Source organism: Sphaerodactylus townsendi, linkage group LG03 (genome assembly GCF_021028975.2).
Source record: "Sphaerodactylus townsendi isolate TG3544 linkage group LG03, MPM_Stown_v2.3, whole genome shotgun sequence".
Lineage (NCBI taxonomy): Eukaryota > Metazoa > Chordata > Lepidosauria > Squamata > Sphaerodactylidae > Sphaerodactylus > Sphaerodactylus townsendi.
The window spans coordinates 118,164,004-118,186,274 of NC_059427.1; the positions used below are offsets into that span (position 1 = coordinate 118,164,004).

The window sequence follows — 22,271 nt, forward strand, 5'->3', positions numbered from 1 at the left end:
CTGAAGATTAACTCTGATCTTATCTTATATTCTCCCACATGGTGTTTCTGATTTTGTACTTTAAATGTAAACACGTAGGGCATTTATGGGGTCCCATGTGTTCCTAAGAAGCCACCTGACACACTGCATTGATTTACCCATTAATAACGGCAAGTATTCAAAGTAAATCAGAACTGTAATCCTGTGAATGGACCAGTAAAACCTGTGGAATACAATGAGACTTCCTTATGAATAAACATTCATAGGATTGGGCTGCCTGGGGAGCACAAATTCATGGTAGATGGCAGAAGGACCGGATATATTAGGAAAGATATGTACAGCATAAAGATATGCACGTCCCCTTGGTAGTGCACTGGAGTTTTGAATGAGAAGCATAAATTGATAACCTAATGTAGGTGGGTGGCATAAAGACTAAAGTAAGCTCCCACCAGCGTGAATGGCTATTTCCAAGTTTGGAATGCAACCATTAATCTCTCCATCCATCATTGCTCTTTCTCACCATCCAGGAAGGGGGAAGTCCTAAGGAGTCTCATTAGATATTTTACATTTTGGGCTTAAGTTTTATTGCATCAGAAAAGCCAAGCAATATGTAAAATGGGCCTGCTGCTGAGAAAGATTAGCATTTAAATAGGGGATATGATTAGCTACCAAATCCAGTGGGAATAAGAAAAGAGCAGAGCAGAGAGTGAGAAATAGTGAGGTAGCAGACTGTATAAAAATATGCAGCAGACATTTTGGCTGATTCTGCACGGGCCAATTAAAACAGGTTGAGGCCCTTTTAAAAAGTGTTTGGGGGAGGGGAGTTCCCACAGAACTCAGCCTCAAAATGCTGCTAACCCATTTTAGTGGCTAGTCCCCAGGTTTAATGAAAATTGCTAATTCTGTGATCCCCCCCCCCCTTAAATTTTGGTTGCAAACACTTCCTGCTTGCCTGTACGAACTACGACAAGCAGGAAGTGTTCACTTCCCACCCCCTTCCCTCCACCATTATGGAGGAATCTCCAGGTGGCCACCATTAGAGGGGATGCCATGCAGCCAGGTGGGAGGATTCTCGGGGGTGGATTCTCAGGTGGGGAGATTCTCAGCTGCGTGGTTCACAGGGAAAAACAGCATTTCTGTGCAAATTGTGCTGCCTTCTGCCTCTGGGATCCCAGCAATACCAGCTGGCCCCTGCAGCTACCATGGAAACAGCTGCAGAGGAAGCAGAAATGAGTTCCATGAACTCTGCTGTCTGTGCAGAATCAGTCTTTGTGGCACCTTAAAGACTAAAACAATTTTACTCCAGCTTAAGTATTTGTAGATTAGAATCCACTTCATCAGATGCAAAAAGCAGATCATCACTATGCAGTCATATATGTAGACCTATGAAGGTTCCTCTGTTTAATAGCTCTTTGACCTTGCTGTATATTCTCCATAAACTGGAAGCTCCTCAGGGAGTTTTGGGACCCATCCTGTGTGTCAGTCCTGGGCAGAATGGAAGTTTGGCAGCTGAACCTTTCCCTGGCCCCCATGATATACTTCAAGCAGACCATTACTCTATTTGCACCCATTCCTCCAATGAATCAGTATTCAATAGCCCAGGCATTCTCTTGAGTCCTGATGACCCATCAAGCCTTTGCTACCCTTTTGTGGGAACCCTGAAAAAGTGATCATTGCATTGGACAGAAGTCATGCGCATAGGCCCAGAGATAAGTCATCTATTCCTCTGCAAAGACCTTCCCATCCTCTGGTGGGCTTCATGCATTTACCACATAGTTGCTAATTTTGCTTATACTTGTATGCTCATTAATGCAACATACCTGTATCTTTTCCTAACATGCAGCAATAGGATCTCAGGTGGAAAGTCTTAAGTAAAACAGGGCCCTAAAATTGCACATGGACACCTATCTCCTTTAGTGCAACCCAACATCTCAGGAAGCAGCAGCATCAAGTCAAACCAGAAAGACATGGAGAAGAAATAATTAGGGTTACCCACCTGCAAGTGGGGCCCGGAGTTTTCCTGAAATTACCTCCAGACTACAGATGTTCCCCTGAAATGAAGGGTAGCTTGGGAGATTGGTCTTGGTGGCATCATGTGCCTTCTGTGTGCCCTCCCCAGGCACCACCCTCAAATCTCCAGGAAATTCCCAAGGCAGAGTTGGCAACCTTAGGTAAGTATCAGGAATCAGCATGCATCTGCGGTTCAGTCCAGGCTAATGAGAAAGATTTGGAGTCCCGCATCTTCGGGATTTGTATCAAATTCTACTAAGGGTGCTAGACAAGGAAGATGCATTTAGATGCATGCAGAGATAAAACAGAGATATTTCTAGCAGTTCTGAATTGCTATGATTTTGACACATTACCCTCTGTTCTTCCTGCTATTTATATATGCTCTGCTATCTCCTTCATCATTCAAATGAATGGTTACATTTTAAGAAAGGATTATGAAACCGCTGTTCTTTTTTTTTATCATCATGAATCTTTGTGTTTTTTAAGCAAAAGTTTGCCAAAGGAGGGGGAAATAATTTAATAGCCATCTAGATAGCATCAGGTCACTTTCTCATTTTTGTGGGGCAGCATAACAATGGCCATTCTCCCCCTCCATCTTTTCTGCAATGATTGAGAACGATAGGGCTATTATTATTACCAAAATCCACATCTGTCAAACTTGCCAGATGATTCAGCTGTCCATATAAATCTCCAATTATGCAATCTTCACAACATATAGGTCACTTGGGCATTTACAAAATGAAGAGACTGAAGAAAATTAAACAAAATGACCAAAGCATGGCTGTGAACAGATTATAAATTTCAGTGTGTTGACACCGTTGCCTGTAAATCTCGGAAATCACACTGCGTTTTTGCCAGGGCATCATTTAAAGCAAGGGCCATCGCCACTACATATTAGGTGCCAGACATCCTATTTCTCATTCTCGGGCTTACATGGGATTAAACTTTCTTCAGTAGATCTTGTGTACCAGGCTTGTCAGTGGATAAAGAGGTTAGTAACGTTGTTAGGAGTCCCTTCTTTCAGTTACATCTAGCTCATAAATCAATCCCTTTTCTAGATTCTGCTGACCTACCAATGTTGATTTGTGCTACTGAAATCTCAAGACTGGACTACTATAACACACTATACATGGAGCTGCTTTTGAAGATTTCTTGGAAGCTTCAGTTGGCACCAGGGGCCTAGCTTGTTAAAATGGCGCCCAGGGCACAGCAAGCCACACCCCCCACAGCTGCAACCCACCCTGTTGGGGAGCATCAGGGAGCAAGGCCCTTCACATGGAGGTTGGGAGTGGGGCTAGCTGGGCTCACCAGGGGCATAATGCCCATTGGGCAAGGTGAGCAGCTGCCCAGGGCACCACCTTGTGGGGGGCATCAAAATGCAGGGTTTGTTTTTGGGTATTTTTAGTGGTTTTTCTATTTTTGGCCTGCAGGGGGCGAAGTTTTTAGGTTAGTGGCACCAGAATTTCAGCGTATCATCAGGAGACTGCCCTTATGCTACCTCCCAGGTTTGGTGAGGTTTGGTTCAGTGAGTCCAAAGTTATGGACTCCCAAAGGGGGTGCCCCTATCCCCCATTGTTTCCAATGGGAGCTAATAGGAGATGGGGGCTACAGTTTTGAGGGTCCATAACTTTGGCCCCCCTAAACCAAACTGCACCAAACCTGGGGGGTATCATTAGGGCAGTCTCCTGATGAGACCATGAAAGTTTTGAGACTGTGCCTTCAGAAATGTGCCCCCCCCCCCCACCAGCCTGCAACTCCCATTGACAGCAATGCAGAAAACTCAATGCAGAATGGAGATTCTTGGGCAAATTTCTGGGATGTTCCTGAAGGGGGTGCATTTTTGGACGCATCAGCACCAGAATTTCAGGGTATCATCTAGAGACTGTCATGATGGCACCCCCCAGGTTTGGTGCAGTTTGGTTTAGGGGGTCCATAGTTATGGACCCTCAAAAGGGTAGCGCCCATCTCCTTAGCAAAGAATCTCCTTAGTAAAGAATGATTCTGCACAGGCAACATGGGTTCATGGAACCTGTTTCAGTAGCCTGTGTCGACGTGCCAGCCGCGATCACAGTGGCAGGAGGCACCATGGTTTGCACAGGAAATGCTGTTACTGTGCAAACTGCATAGCTGAAAATCACCCCTCTCAAGAATCCACCCCCCCCCACATGGCATGGTGACCGCCTATTAGAGAATCCACTATAATGGTGGCCACCTGGGGAATCCACCATAACGGTGGACAGAAGCAGGTGGAAATTGAATGCTTCCTGCTTGCTGTAGTTCGCACAGGCAAGCAGGACACATTTGAAACCCAGGTTAAAGAAAAAAAGTAGCAACTTTCATTTAACCTGGGATCTGGCAAATGGAAGCATTTGCAGACCACGTTTTGAGGTAAGCCCTGCTCCCCCAGCCTCCGTGCCTATAAATGCACATCTCTGGAGGCTGGCAGTCACTTCTGCTCTCCCCAGGCTCTGGGGAGGGCAGAAGCCAGGGACGAGGGGGGGAGGAGGGAAGGGAGAGGGTGGGGCTCAGGCTTGGGGTGGTATGGGGCTCCACCCCCAAGTCCACCCCAAGCCCCGCCCCCAGGCACAGGGTGTATGTGTGTCCGGGGAAGGTATGTCTCCGGGCGCCATTCCCCCCACCCCGCACACACCTCTGGCCATCATGTTAACTATTCCATGAATATGGGAGGGGTTTGAACCCCTTGAACCCACCCCTTACCTATATGCCTGGTCTCAGGCCACTAAAAGCAGAATTAGAAGGCTATAACACTGTTCTGGATGCCCTGTTCCTCAAATGGAAACCAATGAGATGTAAAAGTACTTAGCTTTGGGTGGCAAATATGAAAAATTGAGAAATTTGCAACAGGACCAAAGGACAGATGCTGATTAATTATTGGTAGTTCTCATTTAGTTATATGGGCTTTTAGAAGGGTCAGATACATGTGCTACAAAGGCACTTGGTTAGAATTTCAATATCAGATACTGCTAGTGCTGGAGTAAGGAGGGATAATTTCTACCAGCACACGCAAACACCCAAAGCACACCCAAAACTGATTTGGGGAAAGTTCTTTTGTAATAGTTTACATATCTCCATTCTCCTACAAGCGGCTCTGGCATAATATACCCCAGATACACCTTTCTCGTGAACATATAGACAGTGTAGGCTTGTCTGGAAATATTCCAGGTAGGGAAATTTCTGATTAAGCACAAGGAGCTTAATTAGATCACAATTTCTGCACCTTCCAAGTCTGCATCTCCCTTCTGGATTTCTCTTCTCTCTTCCTTACAGCTCCTGATGTCTGGGGTGGGCTTTAAACTAAAATAACCACAATTCTGTGGAAGCTGTATTTTCATGCTGAGAAAGACTGCAAGTTGAAGAAATATATGAAATAAGCACATCGGCACAGATCTTGTTATTTTGCATAATTTATTCTGTTTCTCAGCATCATCATGGTGGGGAAAGGATCAATATGTAGCATAGGATCTATGTTTTACCTTTCCCTCTCTGCACACATTCTGGTTTCTGGGATTTTAAAAGGCCTAGCCCACATTGTTTCAAGTTACGGCCATAAGAGCTAGAAACCTTGAGAGAGAGAGAGAGAGAGAGAGCAGATTCTCAAGTTATGGATCCCAGCACTGAACTCTGCATGTCTGCATATGACAATTATTAGCTCCATACAATCCTACAGCCTCCCAGTGCAATTATTTCCTTTCAGCTACAGCAATGAACAGCAAGCATTTCTCACAGTTTATGACCCTTTTTCTGTCCATTGTGTCAGTCGTATTTGTGCTGAGCAGAGTTCCTTTCCTTTTTGGAAGAATGTGTCAAACTGCAACTCCAAAGACTTGGTCTACAGGGGAAGTACCAGAAAGGCACCTCCTGCCATAAATATCTCAGCTGAGAATTCAGCCAAGCTGGAAACAGTGCCCATTATATCTCATTACAGGTGCAAGCGGTAATCAGTTTCGACATAATGACAGGAGTTGATCGTGGCTATGAATTATTGAGCATGCCCTGGTTTGATTTGGAAACTTTCAGACCGCAGTTTGACGGGCATTTCTGTGAGTTCCTTAAATAGATGTGTCTTTCTTGTCATAACCCAGATTGCCTACTTGACTCTGTTAGCAGAGAGCTATGCATTGTACTTCACAATGTGTTGCAGAACTTCCAGACTGCAATTTCAACGGCAAAATAAATAAAACAAAAATTAAGAAGTTCGGCCTATGTGGCATGGGTGGTGGTGATGCTGCATTTCTCCAGCTTGGCTGCCAGAAATAGTGTCTGCTTTGCTGGATTCTTTTCTAACACAGAGCATGAAGAAAACTGTGGGAGGAGGACCATTCATTTAAACAAGGTAGACACCACTCAAGATTACAAGAGGTTGATGTGGCATGGATGGTAGATGTTACAGGTGGCTATCAGACAGAGAACCAAGGCAAGTTGAGGAGAAGTCAGCAAGACAAGGCAAACTCCAAAGTCCACAGAGAGCTGGCATGGCATAGTCATTAGAGTGTTGGACTAGGACTTGGGTCAAGTGATTTGAATCACCTGCTCAGCCATGGAAGCCCCCTGGATGACCATGGCCTGTCATAATTCCTTTGCTCCCACATGGTTGCTGGTTTAAGGTTAAGTGGGGGAGGGGAAAACAATGTGAAAAGCCGAGTTATAGCCTGGGGGTGAGATTAGAACCTTTTGAAAGCCCAACTGCAAAGGGAGATAGCAAGTCATCATATTAGGATGTGTTATCATAATAATCCTAGCATATAGTTGGAGGATAGATGCTACAACAAACAGCCATGTTGAAACTGAGCTGCTCAGGGCCTAGTCAGTACTTGGATGTAAGACCCTCTTTAAGTTGCCTCAGGTTCCATGATGGAGGAAAGCACGTTGTAAGTATTATAAAGATGACTTAGTTTCTTGAAGTTAGGAAAACATTTCAACATACTGGTTCCAAATCTATCATAGTGAATACTCTGGAGGAGCGTAGGTTCAGCATATGCCTTGTCAAAGCTACTGTCACCCTTTTGTCAGAGTACACTTTATTCAGAGGACTAGTTCATATGATACTGATCAAAACGGATTCATGAGAAATGAGCTCCTTCACTGCTTGAGCAGTGGCATAGTGGCTAAGAGCAGGTGCACTCTGATCTGGAGGAAACGGGTTTGATTCCCAGCTCTGCTGCTTGAGTTGTGGAGGCTTATCTGGGGAATTCAGATTAGCCTGTGCACTCTCCCACACATGCCAAGTGGATGACCTTGGGCTAGTCGCAGCTTTTCGGAGCTCTCTCAGCCCCACCTACCTCACAGGGTGTTTGTTGTGAGGGGGGAAGGGCAAGGAGATTGTCAGCCCCTTTGAGTCTCCTGCAGGAGAGAAAGGGAAGCATATAAATTCAAACTCTTCTTCTTCTTCTTCTTCTTCTTCTTCTTCTTCTTCTTCTTCTTCTCTTCTTCCTCCTCCTCCTCCTCCTCCTCCTCCTCCTCCTCCTCCTCCTCCAGAGAAGAGCTTCCTACAATAGCTTTCATGTGGCTGAGGTTTAAAACAACCAAGCCACCACTCAGTAATTTTAGTCATCACATCTTGCCACTTTTCATTTTTATTTCATCCACCTTAGGGACTCAGAGAGTTGCAGAGTCATTCTGTAGCAACGCTGCAGGGCCCTCTAGCTCCACCAGTTAGAATTAATGAACAGGTTTGGCTTTGAGACACAACTTCACCTCTCAATTATGTTTTGGCTTCCTCCAGGTCCAAGGCCAAAATGTGGCACTGTCAGAGCTAATCTTCCACAGAATTACACTTTGGAAACCTGTCGTGAGATCAGCTGGGCATAATGCAAGAGAATCTGGCTCCAACAGAAGTGTGCTCATATCCTCTTCCTTCCCCAGAGGGAAAGTCAGTCACATTTTTGATTGATTGATGTTCTGGAAGAGTTTGAAATACGGCAGCAACCAATAGGAGTGAGGATATGTTAGGTTTTAATTAAACAGTTATTTTGGAGAAACTGGCACTTCACTGTGGCCTTGACTGCACAATTTGAATTTATTAACAGAAGGAAGAAAACAAAGAAAGAATGAGAAAACACACAAGATGCTCTTGGGGCCATGGATAGCAGATGGGTCACCAGAAATAGCACAGAGGATGATTGTTGCAATTAATGGGATATGTGAGGGAGGAAAAATGCAGAAGAGAGAAATGAGCGCACCAAAGGTGTGGGATGATCTATTCAAAGCTCACAGAGGAAATTCGGGGGGGGGGGGTACATTTCTCCTCAACTGAAGACTTGCTGTTTACTGTGGTGCCAGCAATGGAACAGATGGCAATCTACGAACAGATGGCATCAAAAATCACCAGCATGTGTAATGCTGACAGTCAATATAAGAGACTAAGGGGTAACAAGTTTGCTTAACTCTGCTTGGTGTGAGATGCAGGTTTACCTAGCTATAAAAAGCAGGTGGGTGAAAGGCGGTTAAGGAGAAGAAAGAGAAACGAACCATGTCAGGATATTCTTCTTAGGATGCATTTGATTTGGCATCCATGCAGTCAGAGCTGCATTGGACCTCAGGAGACTATTAACTGCATCAAGTGCAATAGCCAGCACAAAGAAACAGACATGCAGTCGCCTTCAAAATGGGCCTGCATGCTGTTTGCACCCCAGCCATCCAACCCAAAGAATGCAGATAGTCCACTGCCCATGACCCTAATGGGGAAGATTCACATAGACATTTATCTGTTCAGCACAGAGACCTTGCAGATTCCTGCTATGAAATAGGGTTGTATTGTACACTTCCAAATTCCTATAGGAGTCACTTCTGCATAGGAAATCATACATGGGGACCTGAAAGGACTTTATCATTTCCCACTCCTCCACCATTTCCTCTTTCTCTTCCCTGAAACCCTCCTTAGCCTCGCCCCTTTTTCTGCTTGCTTGTCTCCTTTGCACCTTTATATTCAACGTTTCCCTTCCCTCCCCATCAGCTTCTCCCTAAAAAAACTGTAAGTGCTTCCAGCTGCTGGGCTGAGCAGGGCCCAGGTGAATGGTGATGGCTGTTGGGCTGGTCTCAGTTACATGATCAGGAACCTGCAAGGATTTGTGGAGGCTTTCTCAGTTTCCCCCACATCACCCTCCCGACATTACTTCCTTTTTCTGTCCTCCTGGCAACCCCCATGCTGCCTGCTGTCCTTCCCACATACCAGCCAACTACATTTTATTTCCCCCTTTCTTCAACTGTATTTATTATTCATTTATTTCATTATACCCACCATTTTCCACTTCGGAGACCCTAACAAACCTTACACTATCTTATGTTTTATCCTCACACCAACCCTGTGAGGTAGGTCAGACTCAGTTTAATACTTCAGGACTCTGACTGAGTAAGCTGTGGCTCAGGAAAGCTTATGTCACAATACATTTCTTAATTTTTAAGGTTGCTATCTCAGCTGTGGCAGGCTAATGTGGCTATCTCTCTGGAATTTCGTTATAGCAAGAAGAATTTTCTTAAGCAAACAATATTTCCTTCTAAGCCATGCTTGAAGGGGGAGGGAAAAAAGGAAGTGCTATGATCTGTTCACCATGTTTAGACTTGTAATTGTTCTGTTTGGTAGACTATTCCCAGCAAGTCTTGTTCAGATACACTTTCATTTTCCTCCAACATAAAACTCAAACCCATATTTAAAACCCAACATAAAGTCCAAACCCTGACCAGAAAAGTAGAGCATGAAATGTTTTCTTAGTGACTGTTTGCACTACAGCTTTTGTGACCCTGCTACATCCTGTAATGGTTTTTCACTTATTGGGGGGAAAAGCAGAATCATTTTAGGTCAGCTTGAAAAGATGGGGGATGTCATTTCAGGCCACCAAAGCGGAGTGAAGGACAAATAACAGTGACACAGTTGCTTTGGTTGTACATAGCATGGCAACTAATGTCACAAGGCTCAAGCTGTCTCCCAATTCCCAGCCAAGGGACTTAATTCTCATTTGGCAAGAGGCTCTCTGGAAATTGGCTTGAACACAACAGTAAAAACATAACACCCTATAATGCCAATTTAAAAAGAGCTATTTAACGAATGTACTCACAGCCCAGATGCATATCCAAAAACTGTGATTTTTCCATAGGAATCTTAAGCGGATTCCGCAAGGGCCAAAAACAACGGTGTGCAAATGGTGTGCAAATGGTGTAAAATGGTTCAAAAAGGGTGTAAAAGAGTTTATACCGTTTTCACACCATTTGCATACCGCTGGTTTGGCACATGCGGAATCTGCCTGAGTCTCCAACAGGAATCATGGCCCCATAACAAATAATGAATTTTTATCACACAAAATTATGGGAGGGAAAAAAGCCTAACCCAAATGTTATCAGCCAGATAAACAGAAAATAATGCAATTGTCTAACAGTAGTCCATTCCTCGCAGCACAAAAAAAGACATTTGTGGGACGTCTTAAAAAGAGGCAGCTGCCTCTTTTCATTCCGCACACCCAAAATCAGGGGAAGTCTTTAAAAGATTCAGCTTCTGGGTGCTTTCCAGACAGCAAAGGTGTCCAAGGGGAAAAGAGGCTGTTTCCCATCCAACAATTTTGCTCTCTGGTCAGTTTCACCCTCATCCTAGACACGACATATTGTTTGCAGCTGAAGGGATTCTCCCTGTTGCTAATTGCTGAAGGTTGTCCCAGGACGTTTGTTCTGCAGGTCCCAATCCTGGGTACCTTGTCAGCCCCAAAAGTACATAATTGTACTCAACTGGTCCAGTTGATTCCAGCACTATATTGTTTTCTTCTTTCTTAAAAGAGCTATCTGTGGCCGATTCCCCACGGTTAATTAATTGTGTGATACGCACGCAAAATGTCAAGGATTCAGGAAGAACCCACTGCCTGATCGACGAACAAGAATTCATCCTGGTTCTGGCGCTCATTCTCCCCCTTATCCCATGTCTTTGCCAAACCTGCTTGAAAGTACTACTTTTTCAAAAAACACGTCTTTGATCCAGTTTGGAGGGGAGGATTGGGGGTCTAGTCCTGGTTCAAATTTCCCACCATGGAGCGTGACACAAATGCCTTACAACCAATCAGTGTGTGCGATGCTGTTCTCGCGAGAGCATGAGAGAACAATAACCAACCAACCAAAACCTTGGGTGGGGGAGACGTGCTGACATGATGACATGCTAATGTCATAAGGTGAGCACATTTTTGCAGGAGAAAAAAAGTCCCGCCCCAACACGGCACGACAGCCAATCAGGAGAGACCCGCCAAGCCAATCGCGTGGTAGTGGGAATTGTTACATTTCTTGAATCTGAGATAGGCCTAGATGTCTTCACTGGAAATATGCTGCGGTGAGGCGGTTGAAACCTCGATGAAACGGTGCAGTTTATTTTCAAACTTTGTTTGATCTAGATTGAATTTCCTGGTGGGGATTCAGCCTTTGTAGCTATGCAGAAAGACAGAAGAGAATCTTAGCCACACAGAAGAGGAATCTGCCATCCATTGAAAAGCACTGGGGTGACCTGCTCTCTGCGGACTGACTTAATTTTTCTGTGCAGTAAGAAAAAACTATGATGTTGTGGGTTTTCCGGGTTGTATGGCCAGCCACAGATGCAGATGCAGGTGAAACGTCAGGAGAAAATACTACTGGAACACAGCCATAAAACCTGGAAAACCCACAACATCCTAGTGATTTTGGCCATGAAAGTCTTTGACAATAACTAAAAAAACTGTCAGTCAGAGGAGGACAGGTCAACCCAATGCTTTTCAATGGGTGGCCGGCTTGAACTGCTAAGATTCTTTTATGTGTGTCTACATGGCTACGAAGACAGCTCCTCGAAAATAAAAAATAAATAGGAAAGCTATACATTTATGGAATCAGCAGGACCAGCTGAGTACAACTATGTACTTTTTGGGTTGAAAAGATGTCTAGGATCAGAGCTTGCTGAGCAAATATTCTGGGGCAATCTTCAGCAAATGGCAACAGGGAGAATCCCTTCAATTGCACACAAAAGGTTAGGCCTCCTGAGCTCTGCATTGCACACAGCCAGGGAGGAGAGGTCTTGCCAGACAGCTGGGGTGGGGGGCAGGGGGAGTGCACTTTGAAGTGTTTTTTTAAAAATACATTTTGAGCAGAAATAAGGTGTTCTAAGGACATCTTGGGAAAAAGGCTGTTCAGACTGCCTTCCCAGGATGCCTTTTTTTGCATTCTCAAGATGTCTTATTTCAGCTGTACCGAACAGACCAGTGTGTAACAGCAGCCTGGGGGATGTTTTAACCAGCTATTTTCACAGCAATGCTTAATATGCTACTCGCCCAAGCATATCCTGAAATATATAATTTTCCATTATGTTCCTGTACATTTGACTTTAATATAATGAAGCCTTCTCCCTTTGCTACACCAGAATATTGGTTGTATTAAATTGCTTGTGTAGGAACTGTTTTTGACAATGTAAATGCTGAAGTTCAAATAAATGACCTCAGAATGAAAGCCACCCCCTACTCTGCCTGTCGCCTTTAACCTCTCGGTAACAGCTGTAATTCATCACTAGGACAATACTTCCAGGTTCACCTTTTCCTGTGGGCTGCAATTTGTCTTTTTGTCTCTCACACTCAGTGGGTTTCATGCAACTGTTCTGTAGCTTCGCCTTGTCGGGTTGTTAGGTGCTGAGTGTCACAAGATCAAAGTCTGAGCTTTCATTATAATTATTTTGAGCAATAATGGCTTGCAGTTGATTGCCGAACTAAATATGTGAGGGCATAAACCGGGCCTGCCAGTGATCTACCAAGTTAAATGCAACCCCCTAACCCTTAAGGCAATCCAAAATGGGCTCAGGAAGTTCCTGATTCTTCAGCCTGGCTGGGACTACTGAAACAGAGAATGGGGTGATCAATCTCCTGGCAGGCAATGTATGCCTAGCAGTAGAGGTGGACTGGGAAATTAAAATGGCCCAGACACATGCAAAGATAAGGGTCTCAAGTGGTACTGCAGGGTAGACTCACCCCCAGGCCCCACTCCCAAATCTCCAGGAATTTTCCATCCTAGACTTGAAACCCTTAGTTAGTAACCTGACTCACAGTATTATTTCAACTTCAACTTCAACTGACCTTTATTAGGCATATCAGTAAAAATAAAATAAAATACAGGACAGAGCAGGTGTTAAAACAGGACATAAAACTGGACAAAGCACGTAAGGTTGGTAGAGGTGATCAAGCTTCCATTATGTCTTTGACTTGACCACTTCTAATAAAAATTCAGTGGTTTTTCCAGTTATCCCGCCGTTGCTATTATTCAGCAGGTGAACAGTCTTTGTATGCTCCGAAAAACGTTTTTTATTCCCTAGAGCCAGGACAATACAGTATTATTTTAATGTCTGTGAAAAATTGGAAGCTGTTTTTATTGAATTGCTTATTCCTTTCTTCACCTTTTCTTTTCTCCTTTCCCCTTCTTCCCAGCAGCAGCAGTGGCGTAGGAGGCTAAGAGCTCATGTATCTAATCTGGAGGAACTGGGTTTGATTCCCCGCTCTGCCGCCTGAGCTGTGGAGGCTTATCTGGGGAATTCAGATTAGCCTGTGCACTCCCACACACGCCAGCTGGGTGACCTTGGGCTAGTCACAGCTTCTCGGAGTTCTCTCCTCAGCCCCACTCACCTCACAGGGTGTTTGTTGTGAGGGGGGAAGGGCAAGGAGATTGTCAGCCCCTTTGAGTCTCCTGCAGGAGAGAAAGGGGGGATATAAATCAAACCTCCTCCTCCTCCTCCTCCTCCTCCTCCTCCTCCTCCTCCTCCTCCTCCTCCTCCTCCTCCTCCTTCTTCTTCTTCTTGCTCTTCTTCTTCTTTCTTGCTCTTCTTCTTCTTCTTCTTCTTCTTCTTCTTCTTCTTCTTCTTCTTCTTCTTCTTCTTCTTCTTCTTCTTCTTCTTCCCAACTCTGGTCCCTTGTCCTTTTCCTTGTCCCTGTCTGTGCCCCCTCCAACATCTTTTTTTTGGTTCCACTAACCAGCATTTGCGTGATTTCTCTCTAGAACTGAAACGAAAAGCATCAACTGAGAGAGATATGACCAGGATGCTGTTGATAATCTTAATTTTTTGTGTTTATATTTTAATTAAATTGTATGAGGTTATTTATATTTTAATTGTATTTATTGGTGTTGGTAGCCCCCCTGAAGCCCGCTTAGATTGGGAAAGGGTAAAGTAAAAATGTAATAAAACATAAAATGAAAGAAATATATTTTACACTTTCTGCACTGTTCTCTAAATTGTAACTTGGGCTCATTCTGCACATGCAGAATAATGCACTTTCAAACTGCTTTCAGTGCTCTTTGAAGCTGTCCAGAATGGCAAAATCCACTTGCAAACAGTTGTGAAAGTGGTTTGAAAACGCATTATTTTGCGTGTGTGGAAGGGGCCCTAGTTTTGCTGCAGCATTTGTTGAATGTGTTTTCTTGTTTATTTTACTGCATTATTTGTGATGTTTTCTAGTCCTTCAACCCACCTGGAGCCTTAACAAGAAAGGTAACCTATCAGTGAAGAAAGTAATTAAATAAATAAAAAATATAATATCTAGGTGTCCAAAGCAATTGCATTTTTACCTGTCGTTTTTGTGCAGGAAAAGATGTGGTGTACCCACTTCATGTGCAAATCACAACAGCAGTCAAATGACTTCTACCTTCACTTGAGACAGAGTGTGAAACAGTCCCTTGCAATATGTGTTACTTCTTGAATGATTAGCCCTGTTATGCTCTATTCAAAACAGTCCATCATCTTTTGCCAGTAGAGCCCAGTTGTGGGAGAAGAAAAAACCCATGCAAATATATGACGGCAGGGAGTACAGAAAAGATCAATGCAATTCATCCCACATGTTGTATATTCTCAAATGATCAGGAACATGGTGTACTTTACATTATTTGTAATCCACTAGGGCTGACAATTGCCTGGAGAAAATGTACTGTTTCTTTAATGGGATGCTATTTACCTCTATGCCATAAAAAGCTTCAGCTGCCCATTTCCATTCATTTAGTGGAAGGACACCTTTCTTCACTCTGTTTGGCAACCCTATTTTCCATGTTGCCCAAATTACAATGTGAGAAACATGTATTTGTAAGCACATGTGTTATTTAGACATCTTAGCTAGGGATATTAGACTGGCTACGACTCTCTGCAAAATATCCACTCAAAGGTGAGCCGAGGGTTGCCAGAACATTATATATGAGACAAGCCTCAACAGTCTGAAGCGTGTAGAGAGTTATGATGGCTTATAACGTTGTTAGAAGATTTTGGTATTAAAGAACCTTTGCCAGTTCAAATGCTAGAGGATAACCAGAGTTGTATAGCTCTCTCTCCTTCAGAAAAGAACAGTGTGCATACTAGGCAAATTGGAATTAAGAATTTTGCAGTCTTGCAGGCAGAAGGAACTGTGAAGCTTTGCTACTGTCCAACTGAGATGACGACAGCAGACATATTAACCAAACCACTACCAAGGGACAAGTTCCAGGGCCTACATGACAATCTGAATATTGTGAACCTCGACGGCACACAGAGTCGAGGGGGAGTGTAGGAATGAGCAACTCTGCATGCTTGGACACTGGGGAAGAAGAAGAAGAGTTTTGGATTTATACACCACCTTTCTCTCCAGTAAGGAGACTCAAGGTGGCTTACCCTTTCCCTTCCTCTCCCCAAAACAGACAACTTGTGAAGGAGGTGGGGCTGAGAATGTTCCAAAGAAATGTGACTAGCCCAAGATCAGCTAGCAGGAATATGGAAACACATCTGGTTCACCAGATAAGCCTCTGCCCAGTGGTTTGGCTACCACAGGGCAGGGTGGGGGCAGGCGGCCTGGGCAGATGCCGTTGAGGTCTCATGGGGGTGGAAAATTTCCCCCCACACTTTCTTTTTTTCTCCTCACCTGGCCAGGCCTGGTAGAGGCTGCTGCCGGGCGCCCCACCCAGCCCTGCCCTGCAAGGCCTCGCCACCAGCTAAGGGCACGGGGGTGGTGTGGGGGCCCATTGGGGGGAGTGGAAAACTGCCTCCCTGCCTCCACCACTCAGGTGGAGGAGTGGGGAATCAAACCCGGTTCTCCATATTAGAATCCACCTGCTCTTAACCACTACACCATGCTGGGCGATGCTGTACCTTTCTAAATTGTTTTCTCTTGGGAATTGCTCTCTCTTTGTCTGGGCCTAGGGACTTCCTCCTTCTTCTCCCTCTGTAGCCATTCATTCTCCTTTTTTCTTTCTAAGCACATGGACATGCCACAGTGGCATCTTGCTACTGTGGGACTTTCCTACAGAAGCAATTCATATCTTGCATGCACATGAAGGCACATTAGATGCCCACTTGTATAGGGAAGTACGCTTCTTTCGAATAGGGCTTTCTATCTGTCTTTCATCTGGACCAAAGAATGTGAACTGAAGCTACTTGAATTAAATGTAAGTTTTATCTTTGCACTGACCTCGTTGTTTTCTTTGCTGCACTCAACACAAACTGGGCTGATCCAAAATAACTCCAACACCCAGACTGTCTCTTTTACTAACCTTTCAGCGGAGCTGAATTCTCAGACTCCTGCCAACCTTCTGAATCAGATCCAGCTATTATGAGAAATGCTATTTTGCACTCTATCATCTTAGTAACAACAGGGACGCCCAGTGCCCACCCAAAGCAAATTGTGAGCAAAATGGAAATCAGCACATCTCCCCCTCCAGGAGAATTGACTTTAATGATCTGGACAACTTGAAAAGCTTCTGCTGCTGGGGAGGTAAATATTCATGATGGATACATTTTAAAAGTCTTGGAGAGAAGTCATCACCCGGCAAGTGCTGCATTTTTCAGAATGTCCTTTTCTGCCTCTCTCCCCCCCCCCCCCTCTCGCAATGCTCATATGTAAAAGGGGGTCACTTGGGGCTCTTCCTGTTGTTGTTGAATGGCTTAATACAAGTACTAATAATACCAATGATGAATAATTAAATTAAAGAAGACAAATTATCTGGAGTATTTACAGAACTTGCATGGGCGGAACAGCAGGCGGGCAAAGCTAATATTGCCTGATACAGAAAAGGCTCTGTGGTACAATCTTTGAAAAATTGCCCAGAAGTGATTTCTCTGAAAATGAACCTATTAGCATTGAGGATTGTGCCTGATGTAAGTTTTCTTTGAACATGCAAGTCCCATGTTTTAGAGCTAGACTAGAAGTTGTAGAAAGGCATGCCACTCAATGAAAACAGCCACCAAAAGTCTAGTTTGCCTTTGGTGACATCGCGTAGAACTGATCCTGTGTTATGGCACTGTCATTTCACCATCATCAGTGGTGTGAGAGGGTCAGAAAAATGCATAAACTCCCAATACAAAGTAAATTATTTGTTGCAGTGCAGGGGGAGTGGTGAAAAAGTTGCATATTGGCCCCTTTTAGCACCCAATGAATATTTATTATAATAGTCAGTCTGGCTCTTAAAGTTCTTGCAGAACTCCCTCATGAAAGGTTATTTATGTGCTTGCATTTTTTTTAGCATGCAAGTATTTTTCTGCAAAGATGTGTGTTTAACAAAATGCTAGCAGCTGAAATGCCAGCAGCCAACATGGCAAATGGGAATATGTTGTATGCATGCCTTTCTAAGGTGAGGTTGATATATATCATAAATAATGTTGGAAGCAGCCCTTAAACACTCACCTTCACCTACAGTCTGAGATTCTGAATACCAGAAATTAAAAAGAACACGACCTCTCAAAAGATTAAGAGTGCAATCGGGGAGGGAGGGGAAAGAGCTGTAGAAGCAGTGTGAGGGTAAGCCAGTGCCCTGTATGCGGGCACAAGGGGCAAAGACGTCAGTGGGTGGGGCACTGATGCCAGCATCGAATATGAAAGCTACGGCTGCACCAGCATTCTTCTACCACAGGAGCTCAAGCTGGCTCTGGTGGGAAGCATATGGGGGTGTTTCTGGGGTGCTTCTGACTTTAATCAGCTTCCTGTCGCCTTTTGGCCCAGGAACACCCTCTTTGGTTGGCATAGACTTACGCCACCTAAAGGTGTGGCACAGCCCATTTAATCCTTCCTGCACTGCCTGAAACCCCTTTTGAGGCACACAACTGTGCCACAGTGGCACTGTCCCCAGCCACCATGAAACTGCCCACCACCTGTGGACCTGAGACCGCATTGCACCAGACGCATGCTTGGGGGGCAGAAAATCAACCCCCTGCCCCGTGGCTCCCCAGCCTCTCCCCCACACGTACCTTAGTTCAGCCTGAAAGTGCAGGCTGGAAAAGTGGTCTGTTCACTTGAGGCTGAAAACGGCCTGGTGGGAACTACATTTCCCAGGAGACCTTGCGAGCCCCAAGGTCTGGGAAGTGTAGTTCCCACCAGGCTGCTTTGAGCTTCAAGTGAACAGGCCGCTTTTCCAGCCTGCACTTTCAGGCTGAATGAAGGTGTGTGTATGCGTGGGGGGCGGGGCACCACAGTGGGGGAGAAAATGCAGTGTGCACCAGGTTCCAGTAGCGTATCTACTCAGGGACGAGGGATACCCTCTGCCCCCAGGCACCACTAACCTGGTCACATAAGGGGCGCAAAATCAGCCCCCATGTGATGAGAAAGAAGACGGCAAGGCAGCAGGAAGGTCCAGGACACCCCCCCCCCTGCTCCCGGCTCCTAGGGAGCCAGCAGCCAGCAGCCCCTGCTGCCCTCCCCTTCAGGGAGGCAGAAAAGACTGCTGTCTATCGGCCCCTGGCACTTGCATTTATAGCACTGGAGCGGGGCTTCGGGGGGCATGGCCACACCCTCCCCAAGCCCTGCCCCCAGCCTCAGTGTTATAAAAGCAAGTGCCAGAGGCCAATAGATGGCAGTCTTTTCTGCCTCCCCGTAAGGGAGGGCAGAAGGGACTGCTGACTGCCGGCTCCGTGGGAGCCAGGAGCAAAGGGGGGCCACCCAGAGGGGAGCCACCCATGGCCATGCCCCTAAGCCCCACCCCTCATAGTTGTCTGTCTCTTCTGCCTCCCCAGAGGGGAGGGCAGAAGAAACTGTGGGCTCTGGGAGCAAAGGGGGCGGGCAGCGGTGGGGGGGTCAGAGCTCCAGGAGCCATTTCCCCTCGGTCATTGTCTCCAGGCACCATTTCCCCACAGTACGCCTCTGCCGGGTGCACTATCGCCCAGCTATGCCTCTTCTGTGGACTGCACTCTAAACGTCAGATGAAAAATATTCAATATCACAATAGTTATTTGATTTCCAGATGCCCCCCAACTCTATTAGTAATATCTTCTAATCCGGATGGTTTGATTACATATTCTACAGTTTTCTGTGATTGTGAAGGTGTGTGTGTGTGTGTGTGTGTGTGTGTGTGTGTGTATAGACCTGCAATGACTCATGTTTTGCTACATTCTTCCTCAAATGCATTAGAGACTCCTGCTCATTGCCAACCTGCTGTGTTCCTACTGAACCCACTCCCTGTGCTTACAAAACAGTAACACAGGCTCAGTTTCTGGGACAGACAACATTTCACTAGGTTTGACAAGAAATTACCTTGGTTCTCATGATGGCTTTGATAGCAGCTTCAAACTCCTCAGAATTGTTATAGTCTACTGTCCACACATGGGGTTTCCCTATGAAATCTTGTGCATAAGGATGCTGGGAGGATACCTAAAATGTAGAAGTGAACATTTCTAAACATTTCTTGCAGGGATGCCACAAACATCCCCCCCCCTCCCCAGAAAACAGGGAACCCTGAATTTGGGCCAGAAAGGGCAGAAAGAAGAAAAAGAAACTCTGTGTAGCACTATAGAGAAAAAGGGCAATCCAGTGACAAACATTTCTAAGTTATGGATGAAGTATTCCAGTTCAGACTCAAGACCAAACTAGTTTTCTATAACACAGACATGTGCCCCATCTCCATTCATGAATCTATACATGTCACAACGTGCATACTACTGGTAAGGATTTTTTGTGCAGGAGAAAAGCAACATGTGAAGAAACCTTGCTTTAGCTAGACATTCATCCTTACAACCTGGTCTCGAAGGCTACTTTTACTGTTTTTACACATGGAGAACTAAGCCTTCAAAACAACAATTTACCCTTGGTCTTCTGTACCTTCCATGATTACCCTGAGATTTGAACCTTCTTACTCTGAGATCATTCCCAAAATGGACTGATGGAGAATAATTGTACATTTTAGAAATATCCAGGTCTATTTGTGAGACCTCAGTCGAACAACTGCAAATCAAACTTGCCTCTCTGGATGTGGGCTTCCCTCTGAAGAATTCATGATTGAGTGAACTGTGGGGTGGGTTGAAACGGGACTGCAGGAAAATACACCCGTTGGCAATTGCTTCCAAAGGGGCAGGGCCTTCGTAAGGGAAACCAAACCCAATGAAGATCTGCAGAAAGGAAATGGAGACATTTCAGTGATCCTTCACTATCATAAACTTTCACAGTTCTTATTTCCTTATGGTTCCACTCCGTTCTTTGCTTTAGATTGAACAGAACTGTCAGGTGTTTGCAAGGGAGAACAGCCTGGGAGAACAGCCTGGATTGTTGACCGTTCCACTTCCTCAGGGGAATGGATTGTAATGTTGTTCACTAGCACCGGAAGTGAATGGTCCACCAAGCTTCCCCATTGCCCTTCAAGCTTCATTCTCACCTGTTGGCTGAAAGTCTTGCTGCTAGCCCAGCAGTGGAGGCCTTCCTCCAGCACAGACAAGCTATGTTCGACCTGTCACATGAGTCAGATTGTCTCTTCTAATTTGCATATGTTAGCAGGCACTAATTAACAATTTGCATATAATTTTAATGAAAACGCCAGATGTCACATTACTGTTTGTGAATAGTTGGCCACATTATTTGACAATTTTCTTATTCAGAGACATTGTTGCCATCCTGTGAAGAGCTTGAATTAGCCCCCAGGGGGAAAAGAGGGGGGGGTGGGAACCCTGTTATACAAAGATTTAGAAATTGTGAAAGTGATGAATTGGGGGTTCTTGTTTCTTGTGTCCTTCTTCCATTGGCACCTTTTCATCATACATTTAAATCTTTATCTATGCAACCATGAGGCCTGTAAAATGACTTACATTTGAATATAAAAGCTGAGATTCCCTTTGGAGCTAACAGTGCCTTCACACATGTTGCTAGAGGCGTGCTCTCTCTGCAGGGGGGTTCCTGCCATGCAGAGTGGCATGTGGCTATGTGGGACTTCCATGGCTATTTTTAGCAACATGCTTCCACATGGCAACCAGCAGAGAACTTTTCAGGCCGCAACATGTAAGGCGGAATGTACCCCAGAGCTATCTATAAAAGCTTGCATTTATGTCTGTCTGCAGTTAGTCATATTTTGTCTATTTCAGTGTGTCCATTCATTTGCCTTACAAAGGGCTCACTTTTAATAGTTTCTGTGGGGCTCAGTTATAATAAAAGGGCATGAAAAAGCCCTTTTCTAACTTGTCTTCACTTACGCCACTTGCTGTTCATGCCTGCCTTACTTTCATTTAAGACTGCCCTTCAGTTTCTCTGAAAGGTTCCCCATTCCAACATGGTTGGATGAGAAGTGTAATCATTCTTCAGTACTGGGACCAGCTAAATGCAAAAAACTGTAAATAGAGACGGAGTGAGAGGAAACTCCCACTGGGGCGCACACATGCCCCACGACCCTGCTGCAGTGCCCCCCGCCCTGCCCCCTCTGCGGCCTGCCTGCCGAACCCCACACCCCACCGGCACTACACCTCTGACTGTAATGTTCAGGGCGCTTTGGCACACAGCTAGGATTTCTGTTAGGTGAGTTTCAGTGTCAAACAAGAAGCAGCGTTTACATTAGCTGGGTTTTTTTCCCCTATAGAAAAGTAGCAGACTGACTCAATAAATAGCAGCCACATAAACCATACTACAGAATGGCCAAAGACTCTCAGAGTTGATGTCAGCATAAGGTACCTTTTTTTCAGCCTTTTATTACATTCATGCAGTGGAAAACACAATGCAAAGCACTTTGTGTTTCATTTATACATGAGAGTGAGGAATCATCAGGAAATGTTTTACGCTGATGGTACCTGGATTTGAATATCTAAAGACACAGGATGCAATCAACAAAAGCCAATCAAAGCACTATTGTAAAAGAACGTCACTAAATTTTGCTTCCTATTACCCATGAAGATTATGGGATAAGATGGGGGCAGGAGAAAGGTTTTAAAAGGGTGTTAAGCAGTGGGATTCAGCAGGTTCGCACTACTTCGGCAGAACCAGTTGTTGAAATGGTGTTTCTAAAAAAACAGTTGTTAAATTATTTAAATCCTACCACTGGAACTGGTTGTTAAATTATTTGAATCCCACCACTGCTGTTAAGGGATAAGTTCC

General features: G+C 44.9%; 1 protein-coding gene across 1 annotated transcript in view; it reads right to left on the reverse strand.

Moving 5' to 3' along the window:
* MGAT5B (alpha-1,6-mannosylglycoprotein 6-beta-N-acetylglucosaminyltransferase B) overlaps window positions 1–22,271 on the reverse strand; it is a 116,166-nt gene that overhangs the window by 10,673 nt on the left and 83,222 nt on the right. Inside the window, exons 14-15 of the mRNA XM_048490879.1 lie at window positions 20,162–20,308; window positions 19,458–19,574 (exon numbers count right to left, since the gene is read on the reverse strand). Of these exons, the coding sequence (XP_048346836.1) occupies window positions 19,458–19,574; window positions 20,162–20,308 (264 nt within the window). The remainder of the gene's footprint in view (window positions 1–19,457; window positions 19,575–20,161; window positions 20,309–22,271) is intronic.